The sequence below is a fragment of the Macaca fascicularis genome, chromosome 7 (assembly GCF_037993035.2).
Source record: "Macaca fascicularis isolate 582-1 chromosome 7, T2T-MFA8v1.1".
Taxonomy (NCBI): Eukaryota; Metazoa; Chordata; class Mammalia; order Primates; family Cercopithecidae; genus Macaca; species Macaca fascicularis.
The window spans coordinates 33,649,701-33,662,876 of NC_088381.1; the positions used below are offsets into that span (position 1 = coordinate 33,649,701).

Genomic DNA, 13,176 nt, shown 5'->3' on the forward strand with positions numbered 1-13,176 from the left:
GGGAATTGCTTGAGCCCAGGAAATCAAGGCTGCGGTGAGCTGTGCTCATACCACTGTACTCCAGCCTAGCCAACAGAGCAAGACCCTGTCTCTGAAAAACAAATGGGTTAAACTGCATGTTTTATTGTATGGTGTCATTTATGGACCAGGAAAATATAATCCCAGCACTTCGGGAGGCCAAGGCCAGAGAATCACTTGAGGCCACCTCTGCATCCATAGGTTTCTCATCTGCGGATTCAGCCAACCACAGAAAAAAAACTTTATAATGGGTGATTCAGTCTGTACTGAACATGTATAGACTTAAGTTTTTTTTGTTATTATTCCCTGAACAATACAGTATAACTATTTACATAGCATTTTCATAGTATTAGGTATTATGCATAATAATGTAGAGATGATTTAAAGTAAATAAGAGGATGTATGTAGGTTATATGCAAATACTACACCATTTTATTTACAGGACTTGAGCATCTGTGGATTTTTGTATCCTCAGGGATTGTGGAACCAATCCCACTGATACTGAGGAATGATTGTGCTGTGATTGTTTAATTCCCATTTTTACAGCTTTCAAAAGTATACATCAGCTTCTTCATGTGTTCCTAATAATGAGCTCCTCAGAAAATCCTGAATCTGATGCATTTTTTGTGTAAACCTGGAATGCTGTGTTTATCACTTTGTTTTACAGTAAATAAGATGAACAAGTTTTATATTTTACATGTAAGTAAAATTAACACATCAAGTGAGACTGGTTACATATGAAATACTCATGTTTTCGTTTATATTGATAAATTCTAAGAAAGAAATATACTTTCTCTGTCAGGTTGTTTCCTGGAAATATAAACATTCAAGGACAAATTTTACAATAATTAATGCTGTAGTTGTGGTTATAGCAATATAATGTTAAAAGTGAATGTGTCTAATACTGAATGACATTGCATTTGTCAGTGGCCATATTTAATATTTTTAAAATCTAGGATAGCAAGCATGGCATTAGCTTTCAGTTTTTAAAATATGCTTTTAAGCCTAATTCTCAATGTGATGCAGACACTAAATGTGACTCTGCTAAGGAGTCATATTATCAACATGACCTATTACACTAAGTGCCCCTCTACAAATGAAACTCTGAAGTACCTAGTATAGTACCTGGCACAGAACAGCTTCTTTTTTTTTTATTTTGAGACGGGGTTTCTCTCTTGTTGCCCAGGCTGGAGTGCAATAGTGCCATCTTGGCTCACTGCAACCTCCATCTCCTGGGTTCAAGTGATTCTCCTGCCTCAGCCTCCCGAGTAGCTGGGATTACAGGCACCTGCCACCAGGCCCAGTTAATTTTTTTGTATTTTTAGTAGAGGAGAGGTTTCGCCATGTTGGCCAGGCTCCTCTCAAACTCCTGACCTCAGGTGATCCGCCCACCTTGGCTTCCCAAAGTGCTGGGATTACAGGCCTGAGCCACCACGTCCGGCAGAACAGTTTCTTAAGAAATTTTCATTCCTAGGCCTGGTGCGGTGGCTCATGCCTGTAATCCTAGCACTTTGGGAGGCCGAGGCGAGCAGATCACGAGGTCAGGAGATCGAGACCATCCTGGCTAACATGGTGAAACCCCGTCTTTACTAAAAATGCAAAAAATTAGCCAGGTGTGGTGGCAGGTGCCTGTAGTCCCAGCTACTTGGGAGGCTGAGGCAGGAGAATGGCGTGAACCCGGGAGGCGAAACTTGCAGTGAGCTGAGATCACGCCACTGCACTCCAGCCTGGGCGACTAAGCAAGACTCCATCTCAAAAAAAAAAAAAGTAATTTTCATTCCTTTCCCTCATACTAGTTCGTTGTTTTCTTTCTTGTATTAGTTCATTTGCTGTCATCTTCCCAAATTTATGGGGTATGTATTTTCAGAATGTATCACTTTTTTAGGAGAACCTATTTTTTGCTGGGACTAGTTAAAAGGAATGAGGCCCTCATTACTGTATTTTGCTGCTTACTCCCAAATATTGGAAAACAAGAAAGACACTAGGGGAAAAGTTATTCTGTTCATTTGAAGTCTTAATTTCTTTCCAGTATAATATGCTGATGAAATGTATCGTTTTCCATTTGCAGATCCCTTGCAAGCAAAAAAAGTCAGAAAGGTGCCTCCTGGTTTGCCTTCTTCTGTAAGTACCTATCTTTTTTTAACTTGTTGGTAAACAAACTGATTTCAAGTGTTCAGTATTTCCTTGCTACATGGGTACATTCGGTTGATGCCAGTGGGCATACTTTACATAGTAATTGTTCAGTGCTTAACAAAATCATTGATTGAGGTAAATCCACATTTAATGTTTGGTTTTTAGATTTCTCTGGAATGATTTGTAGCTTACTCATATGCTCTTACTCCTTGTCCCTGTCATTTGAATTCCCCTCTTGGGAAGAGGACTAGGCCAGTAGCTGTCAAAGATGATCTCCTATACAGGTCTTTTGATGTTTAATTAGTCATTATGTTGCTGAACAGGAGGACAGACAGAGATTAATAGCTGAAAATCTTAGAAATTTACATTTGTAATAATCCCAATGGAGCTAAAGACATTAAGATTCGGAGTACATGTTTGGCTCAGCTTGCCTCGGTAGGACTGAGGTTATTAATATGCATAAATCACAAAGTCAGATGTTCATTGTGAAGCCCTTGTGGGTTTTAAAGCCTTCATTAAGCCTTTCCTAACTTCAGCCTAGCATCAGGAAAGCTTTCAAGCAACTAGTTTGTTGATCCCTCTTTGCTCAAAAATGTATCCTTTGAGAATAAAGGGCTTTGATGAAGAAGGTTGGAAAGGTTTGGTGGAACAATCATTAATGGCCATGATAATCTAATACTGTAGGGGCAATTGTGCTATTAAATATACTTTATTCTTTAAAGAAGTAAAAGTACTTGTAAATGAACCTGCACCATAAATCTACCTACAATTTTTAAATCTCTGGTGCAAGAAAGGAAGTGTTTTTTTCTTCTCCCTTTGCTTAGAACAAATGGGGCATGAGGCTGTTGGATTGAGGCCCCAGTGCCTTGTAGGGTACATCTTTTTGTTGTGTAAATGGATGTTGGGCTTTTATTTGGCAGTACTTAACACATGGGCGCAGGTGCTGCCGGATGAGTCAGCTCATCGAAGTATAGACTGAATGGAATATCCGGCTTGGCAAGTAGTAATCTAGAAGGAGCAGCATGGGTCTGAGCTTTTTATTTTTTATTAAGGCTAAAGTAGAGATACCATCTTTTCGGTTGTTTGCCTGCCTTCTTTTCTGTGTTCTTCCCCCGCCTTCTCTACCGTGTGATACATGAAAAGTCGAATTTGAAATCCTCTTTGTAACTCAGTTCCAGATGGATCTGAGTTTTATGCAGCCTAGGGCAGCTGTGCTCTGAACCTGCAGCCTACCTGGAAGGTTGGCTTGCAGCTGCAGGCATTCTTAAAAAGCTTTTGCTTGCATAAGCACTTGGGCCCACTAGAGGCTGAATAGCTGCTTGATAAACAAAATGAACACAATGCCTCAAATCATTATTCCCGAAGACAGGAATTTTTTTCAGCAGCGGCTAAAAATAGTTGGGCAATTTACATTTTAACAGTTGTGTGCTATGCAGGGGTAGGTGATTCAACAGTATAACAGATGATTTCTGTTAAATTAACAGAAAATCATATTAAAACTGACAGTACTGCTAAAACATGTAACAGTGCAATTTTCTTGTAATTTATTACTATAATTCAATGAAAGTAATAAAAGTTAAATTGCACATTAATATTTAGTAGAACTATACAGGTTAAAAAAACAGATTAGTGAATGAAAAATTCATCTCATTTCTTAACCTGACATTAAGAAACAATGTATTTTCAGTGTTCCATAGTCCTTTGATTTTTAAAGCAAAATGGACAGAACAGCCTGGAAAGAGAGTAGACACTGGAGGTCACCAGCATTTCTTACATTTGTAATCATAATAACATTCATTACTTGGAGGTAATGAATAGTTACCTCTGTAACTATGCATTCTTTATAGATAGTTCTCTGTATTGTCTCAGGTATCTGTAACAAGTCACTGAATTCTGATGAAACCTTGATTTCTTTGAGAACCATTAGGAAATTTTGCAAGCCAAGCCTACTTATATATTGTATTTTACTAGCTATATTAGTGTACATTAAATGTTATTAAGGATGTATAAATAATTCATTTTAATTAATTGAAAATATGTTTTAGATAAAATGCTGTGTTGAAACCTCAGGGCCTTTTTGTTTTATTTTGTTTTTTTGAGGCAGGATCTCACTCTGTCACACAGGCTGGAGAGCAGTGACACAATCACTGCAAACTGCAGCCTTGACCTCCGTGGCTCAAGCGACCCTCCCACCTCATCCTCCCACGTAGCTGGGACTGCAGGGACTGGCCACCATGGCTGGCTTTTTTTTTTTTTTTTTTTTTTTGGTAGAGGTGAGGAGGTCTCTCTCCAGTCCAAGGTGGTCTCGAACTCCTGGGCTCTGTGCTCCTCTTGCCACAGCCTCTAAAGTGCTGGGATTGTAGGTGTGAGCCACCACACCTGGCTGAAATCTCAAGTATTTAAAAAAGAAAACAACAAAACCTTAAAGACAGATACTTTTCCCACTTCTAGGATTAACTGTGAAAGATTTTAAAGGAAGGTATTTTAATAAATAATGACAAAATAAGTCCTAAGAACACTTAAGATTATACTGTTTACCTTCTCCGGATCTAAAATGGAATTTTAAGTTGTGATTTCCTGTTTCAGAGCATTTATTGAAAAATACGCAAACTATAAACTTTTGACATGTAAACTGTAAGAAAAATTGAGTATAAAAATGAAAATTGACTATGTATATTTTATTTTATGATGATTTGACTATTATACTTTCCAAACCATATTGGAAATTTGGCAGTAACATTCAGAATTTCATCAGTTTGCTGCTTGTTCATTCTATCTTTAATCTGTAAAATATGTGTTACTTTTTCTAAAACAGTGAAAGGACTAGGTTGGTATTGCTGATACTGATACAAAAAATAATAGGCAGAGTTACTTAGCATGCAGAGCATTGATAATCTGTATAATCTGATCATGAAGCATTGATGAGAGACTTTTTTTTTTTTTTGTAAACTGATTTGTATTTAGGTATCATAAGTACATACCTCAGCTTCTCTTTTCCTCTCTCCAGAACAACTGAATAGTAACTTTTGCTTGTGGATGAAGGTCTAACTAGGGCGTATTAAATATCATTAGAGCAGTATAGGCAGTAACATTAAGTGAATGGTTCACCCAAATCTGCCCAGCTCAGTCACTGATTGGCTGTATAGCCTTAGACTAGTCAGCCCTTAGGATGTCTGGAGTGGGAAATTTGAAGTTCCTTTCAGGTCTAAAATGCTACATACTTACAGTTTTAAAACTGATATGCTCAATAAATAACCAAAAAAAAATAGTGAGCATAGTTTTCTTCCTCCTGATGAAGAAGTGATGTTTTTTAAGCACATGAGATTCTCCACTTGCTTCTCTAGACAGATTTAAAGATTGGGAAAAGTGGAATTTTGTAGCAGCAACAGTAGAATAATGCTTGGACATTGAGAATTCAAACATATACAAACACCATAATTGTCTTCAGGGACTTCACTATCTTATACGAAAAACAGGCATTCAGGAAATTAATTATATTGCAGTGAAGCAAGTAAAGGTGTGTACCAAGTGCTCTGGTGACATAGGGTAGGTAGAACTAACCCTACTATAGTGGCTTCAGGAAGAGTTGACCTTTAAGTTGTGTCTGGAAAGATGTGTAGCAGCTCATCTGTTAGAGAAGGAGAGAATGAACCAGACAGGTAAAATGCATAGAGGTGTGAAAAAATAAACACATGTTGAGGTCACATCTAAAAGTACAATGTTACTAGATTCTATACAAGTTGCAACCTTTGTAATTTTCCTGTAGCAAACCCACTCTTCTACTCCAGAGATAGACTGAGTTGGGAAACACATGAAATCAGTACAGATATGAGAAGAGATAAGTTGTCATAGCAGTCTACCCTGGATAAACACCTCAACTATTCTGGCCAAGAGATAATGGAAGGCATTTATAATTGTTAAAGTTTTATCTGGGAGTTTCCAAAGGCATGGGTGGTACTTTGGCTTTGCAGGGTGTTTTCCTTCCCTTTTAGGGTTCTTAAACCTCCCCTCCCATTCTCTAACTGCCAACTCTTGTCTTTGTTCTTTGCATGTACATCAGCTGTTTTTCATCTGTATCAGATCTTTACTAAGATACAAAGTTCAAGGGAATTTTGAATCTCTGGGTGGGGATTTGGGGCAGGATTTTTTCCTGGTAATTTGTGGGGGCAAAAAAAAAGGAAACATTTGTAATGTATTTGTTAGCATCCTTTACAGCCTCAGTGTCACTGTGTTAGTGGTGCAACACTTCATGTGTGAGGAACTTTGTTAACCATTACCCATATCCTAATCTTCAACCTTTTGCCAAACAACTCTGTAACTAATATTCCCTACTTACAAGTAAGAAAATTAAGACTCAAAAACATAAATTAACTTGCCAAAAATCACACATAGGGCCAAGATTACAACCTAACTTAATATCAAACACCATTTTATTTTTGAGTGTTAAAATCTGATTATTTAATACCTTGGTTTATTCAGAAAATATCTTGCTTAGTATATTAAATTAAAACAAATTTATTCTGTCAAGTATGTTTTTACTGATCAAATTTATTTTCATTTGGCTTTGTTGTTTAAGGACCTACAGTAGTAGAAAACCACAGACTTCCCAATGAAGCATATAATGGATTTTATTTATCTGCCCTCAGCTTTTTTTTTTTTTTTTTTTTTTTTTTTGAGATGGAGTCTTGCTCTGTCACCCAGGCTGGAGTGCAGTGGCATGATCTCAGCTCACTGCAAGCTGCGCCTCCCGGGTTCACGCCATTCTCCTGCCTCAGCCTCCCGAGTAGCTGGGACTACGGGCGCCCGCCACCACACCCGGCTAATTTTTTGTATTTTTAGTAGAGATGTGAGATAGCCAGGATGATCTCGATCTCCTGACCTCGTGATCCACCCGTCTCAGCCTCCCGAAGTGCTGGGCGCGCAGCCTGCCCTTAGCTTTTTATTTTATAACCTTGGAGAAGTTGCTTTTGTGAACCTCCGATTTCTATTTGTAAAAGGGGATGATAATTCCTATCATAGATGTTATTGTGAGAGTATTATGTACCTACTATATGTGTGGTGTATCCTAGATATTCAGTACATGTTTCTTCATTATTATAGCTAGTTCATACCACTACAGCCTGAAATTTAAAGAAGTTTAGCATTTCATTTTTACCAAATTTGGATGAAAAGCAAACAAAAAAATTTGAAGATATAAAAAAGGATAAGTCTTATAGTGAAATAAAAAGTTTTCACATTACCTCCACCTGTGTATATAGTGTATGTGCCTGGCACTTAATGACCGCATGGTAAATTGTAGCAGCTCCTATTGTTGTTTAGAAAGCATTCACTTGCAGAAAAACAATCTACGAAAGGAAGGAAAACTTGTTGAATCAAATCCGGCTGCCCCTAGAATTCATTCCAATTATTTTTGTTTTCTGAACTCTCAGGAGTCAGCGCTTTTTTTTTTTTTTCCTTTTTTAAATCACTGATTGAACATCTTTATGGCCCTCTGAAGCATTTCTTAGGTGGAGAAAAGTTTCTTTGCTCTTTATTCTTTATTTCTTAAGTTGGTGTTAGTATTTCCAAACATAGCTCATTTTTTTTTATATGCTACAGTAGATAATAGAATTCTGAAGAAGCAAGATATATCAGAACAAGTCTTTCCAAAATGTAAGTAAATACCTAGAGAGATTTGAAATGCCTTCCTAGACCCAAATACCTAAAGTTATGTTCTTGTTCTATAGCATTTGAAAATACCCTTTTCGTATCAAATATTAACTCTGCATAAAAACGACATGTCTTACAAGTTTTGAATATAACTTGTTTGCAGTCCCATAAATAGCCTGATGAATGATTATTTGTTTCTTAATCAAGTGTCATGCTATCTTTTGTACATTGTTTTAAAGTGTGTATGTATATATTCCCACAAAAGCTGTTACCGGCCGGGCGCGGTGGCTCAAGCCTGTAATCCCAGCACTTTGGGAGGCCGAGACGGGCGGATCACGAGGTCAGGAGTTCGAGACCATCCTGGCTAACACGGTGAAACCCCGTCTCTACTAAAAAATAAAAAAACTAGCCGGGCGAGGTGGCGGGCGCCTGTAGTCCCGGCTACTCGGGAGGCTGAGGCAGGAGAATGGCGTAAAAACCCGGGAGGCAGAGCTTGCAGTGAGCTGAGATCCGGCCACTGCACTCCAGCCTGGGCGACACAGCGAGACTCCGTCTCAAAAAATAAATAAATAAATAAATAAATAAATAAATAAATAAATAAAAAGCTGTTACCATCATTTCTTGGTTAAACTCTCAAAGTGTAATTTACTCCATCAAGAAAAATATTTTGTCAGGGCACAGTGGCTGTAATCCCAAGACAGGAGGATCACTTGAGCCCAAAAGTTCAACCTAGTGAGACCCTGTTACTGCAAAAAAATTAGCCAGATGTGATTGGCACCCCCTGTGGTTCTATCTACTTCGGAGGCTAAAGTGGGAGGATCACTTGAGCCCACCATGTTCACTCCACTGCACTCCAGCCTGGGTGACAGAGGAAGGCTCTGCCTGCAAATAAAAATTTGCTAACTCTTCTCCATCAGTATCAGGAACTTTATTGTTTCTGACATGAATCAAAGCAGCTTAGACTCTACTTTTTCTTGGTTTGATGCAGACAGGTACAAAGCTCAGTGGCCCTTGAATTAGTCATTGACTGTAATTTAGAAAGTGATGGGGCCAGGCATAGTGGCTCACATAATCCCAGCACTTTGGGAGGCCAAGGTGAGAGTATCCCTTGAATCTAGGAGTTTGAGACCAGCCTAGGCCACATAGTGAGACCTTGTCTACACACACACACACACACACACACACACACACACAATATATTTTAAAAATTGTCCAGGTATGGTGGCATGTGCCTGTAGTCTCAGCTACTTGGGAGGCTAAGGCAGGAGCGTCTCTTGACCCTGAAAGAGTTCAAGGCTGCAGTGAGCTGTGATTTCACCACTGTACTCCAGCCTGGGTGACGGAGCCGAGACTCTGTCTCAAAAAAAGAAAAAAAGTAAGAAAGTGATGCCTTTCTTTCTCCTAAAGTTTTTATGGAATTTCATTTTGTTGGGAATGGCTCTTTTAAAAAAAATGTGAATTTTTAGTCATTTGTTGTAGTAAACTTGAAAATGTAGGGATACCTTTTGAGACAATTGGAAATATCCTGAGGTATTCCCAAACCATAAAGACTACTAGACCATGTCTAATAATCTAGCATGTTCCTGTACATACTAAGTAGAATAAGAATATTCAAAAGAAAAAAAATACTAAATCCTGAGGGTGTCTAAATTGAAGATTTTTTTTTTAATTGGAAAGAGATGACAAACAGAACGGATGAGTGGAAATGAATACTTACAAAACTATGGTTTAAGAGCTTGCTAGCCATCTGAACCAGTAAGAAAAAGGTCAAGAGTCAGAACTATAGAGAAACTGATAGCTCCAATTTATCCATGAAAATAGTAAGATGAGCAGCAAGAAAAATACTCTGTGAGTAGAGTCCTATGGAAGTCACTAGGAAGTCAAGATAACAGAGTGTGTTTATAGGCAATTATCTGGCCCGGTCAGGTGCAGTGGCTCACACCTATAATCCCAAAACTTTAGGAGGCGGAGGCGGGCAGATCACTTGAGCCCAGGAGTTCGAGATCTGCCTAGCCAACATAATAGAACCCCACCTCTATAAAGAAATACAAAGATTAGCTGGCATAGTGGTGTGTGCCTATAGTCCCAGCGACTCTGAGAGAGAATTGCTTGAACCCTAGAGGTTGAGATTGCAGTGAGCCGGGATCACACTACTGCGCTCCAGCCTGGTTGACAGAGTGAGACCCTGTCTTAAAAAAAATAAAAATAAACAATGATCTAAGGCCCTTAAGACTAGGAAGAAATCTACTGATTCTGGAATAAATAGTATTTACATGAAGTACCAGCTTTTGCTGAACTTCATGAGTAAACCCTCCAGAACTTGAACATGAATTAGAATAGATATTTGCTTAGTTCTTTGGGCAAACAGCGTAGAGAACACACAACAACTGTACGTACTTAAGAGTTCTTATTTCGGACTGCTAGATAAGGTATCTCTATTTGAAGGCTACTGTGATACAAAATTTCCAAAGTGGCTTATTCATTCTCTGACCTTATGGGTCAGACTTGCAGAAAAACCTTTGTATGTTAAGTATGTAAATGGATTATCCAATAATCCATTCCAAACTTATATTCAGTTTAGTCATAAGTGATTTTTTTCATACATTAATAAGAAGTAGCCACTGTTTATGCTGACAATAACCACTGTTTAGAACAGTGTCAGAATAGCCTTTAATGTGTAGTTCTCAGATGCTGATTTTTGTGAGAAGTCAGTAATGTCTTTGATGTAATTTCAAACCAAAAAGCAGAAGGAAAAGTAACCAGTGAGTGAGTCCTATGGATCCAATTGTTTGTACTGATATGGCTGTATACAGTGATACTTGTTATTTGTTATTTTCTGACTTCTCTATTCCTTTTAAAAGAAGAACATGACTACATTTCATTTACAGGTAGCTTTTAAGGTTTATTGAACTCTTTGGCTGCTGATAAGATCTTTGAGACTTCACAAACCAGATCTAGGATAAAGCCCTGTGTGTGTGTGTGTGTGCGTGTGTGTGTGTGTGTGTGTGTGTGTGTGTGTGTGTGTATAACTCATATGGTTTTTAAAGGATACATGGTTGAATTATGTAAATGCTTTTAGAGTTTAAGGCCACTCACAGGGTGTTCAGCATTAGTAGAACCGTGACTTTTTTTTAAATTTTTACCTAATATGATTAAGGATTTTTTTTCAAGTATTAAAAAGAAGGATTAGATTAAGAAATTCACATTTTTATCACCAGGGATGCTTGGGGCTCTAGATTTCTAAGTTAGGAAAGGCATTTACATTCTAAGTAATTTGCTTACATGAAATTTACTTTCACTAATACTCCCTTTATAATGATTTTGCTTTGAAAAGTTATTTGTTTTACTTATATCTTATTTCAAGGACTGTAATGTATGCTGTATAGCTACATTGTTGTTAAACTTCTAAGCATTTTAAAAACATTACTAGTCTCAGGATGGTTTCTAATTGTTATGTTTATATTCATTGAATCGACTTCAAAGACATTTTAAAGTACTGACCATTCAAAGGTTTTCTCTTTTTATTATCTATAATTTTTTAATACCTAATCCAGTATCTGTAATGTGCCAATATTTTATCAGTTTTCAAAAATAATTGGTTCTAGGAATTATGTTTTATGCCAAATTTGTTAGAACCAACTTATATCTTAGCCTGAATTTCTACTTTTCCTCAATGCACTAGACCAGGGGTCAGCAAACTTTCTATAAAGGGGGTATGTTATAGATATATTTGGTTTTGTGGGCCAGTTGTCTCTGATGTGCTACTAAGCTTTGCTGTTGTAGCACAAGAGCAGCCACAAATGATACATAATACATGGGCATAGCTGTATTACAGTAAAACTTTATTTATGAAAATAGATGGTGGCCACTTTTGGCCCACAAACCAAAGTTTGCCAACCTGCACTAGATTTAAAGAAAAGGTAAATGTAGTTCCAGTGAAAAACAGACCTAACGAGTTAAAAATAAAATTAAATACTTCTTAGGCCTGTTCCTTGGTTTTATTAAGATTCACTACCTTATATTCTTTTTTTTTCTTTTTTCTTTTTTCTTTTTTTTTTTTTTTTTTTCTGAGACAGAGTCTCGCTCTGTTACCCAGGCTGGAGTGCAGTGGCACGATCTTGGCTCACTGCATCCTCCACCTCCTGGATTCAAGTAATTTTCCGGCCTCAGCCTCCCAAGTAGCCAGGACTACAGGTGTGCACCACCATGCCTGGCTAATTTTTGTATTTATAGTAGAGAAGGGGTTTCACTATGTTGGCCAGGCTGGTCTCGAACTCCTGACCTAGTGATCTGCCTGCCTCGGCCTCCCAAAGTATTGGGATTACAGGCATAAGCCATCACAACCGGCCTCATTATCTTGCATTCTTTAGTCCCTTAAGACCCTGGGCCAGAGTTTATTGTATTGACAGATACTTTCCAGCACTATTATTTGCCTTACTCTAAAATATTCCTAGGTAGAATAATGGTAGAGCCTCAGTTTATACAGTGGGTGCTACAGTGTCATAACTTTTCTCGGATTTAAGTGTCATGTTAGGTAATAATATGCAGGACATCAAAAGCAGCCCATGTATAGAAGTATTAATAAATGCTTATTTGAAACAATTAGATTTAAATTCAAATGGTCTGTATTTAAATAATTTGACTAATATAAACAGTCCTACTAAAATTTGTAACTTAAACTTAGATATACTTGTGCCAATCTCTATCTTTTTTCCTGTTCCAACTTTCTGATAGAACCTAAAGCTGGGCCATGTGCCCAGCATTTTGAGAGGCCAAGATGGGAGGAGTGCTTGAGCATAGAAGTTCAAGACCAGCCTAGGCAACATAGCAAGACCCTGTCTCTACAGAAAAAAAAAGAAAAAAAAAATTGATCGTGGTGGTGTGTGCCTGTGGTACTAGGTACTCAGGAGGCTAAGGTTGGAAGCATGACTTCAGCCAGTTCAGGCTATAGTGAGCTGTGATCATGCCACTACACTCCAACCTGGGTGACAGAACAAGACCCTGACCCAAAAAACTAAAATCAGAAGAACCTAAAGTTAAAGATAGTTGCTGGCACCTTGGGAATCGGTTCCAACCCAAGTATGACTGTGAAACCAGTTCTTTTGAATCATGCGACGTGTTTCTGATCTAAACATAAAAGCTTAATAGAAAAATTAAGAATATCTTCTATTCCTAGAAAATTCATTTTTTCAATGTTAATCCCTATGAAATCTAAGTAAATTTTATATGGTTCTTAAATAGTTCCCGTTTTTGCTTTTATGAGGCTAGTACTAATAATAAACAGTAAATAGGCCAGGTGTAGTGGCTCACGCCAGTAATCCCAGTACTTTGGGAGGCCAAGGCAGGTGGATCACTTAAGGTCAGGAGTTCGAGACC

The 13,176-nt window shown here is 37.9% G+C and overlaps 1 protein-coding gene across 19 annotated transcripts in view; it reads left to right on the forward strand.

Moving 5' to 3' along the window:
* TCF12 (transcription factor 12) overlaps positions 1–13,176 on the forward strand; it is a 375,367-nt gene that overhangs the window by 276,744 nt on the left and 85,447 nt on the right. For all 19 annotated transcript variants that reach the window (XM_045397269.3, XM_045397270.3, XM_073995877.1 and 16 more), the window contains one exon: positions 2,087–2,139. In XM_045397269.3, the coding sequence (XP_045253204.2) occupies positions 2,087–2,139 (53 nt within the window). The remainder of the gene's footprint in view (positions 1–2,086; positions 2,140–13,176) is intronic.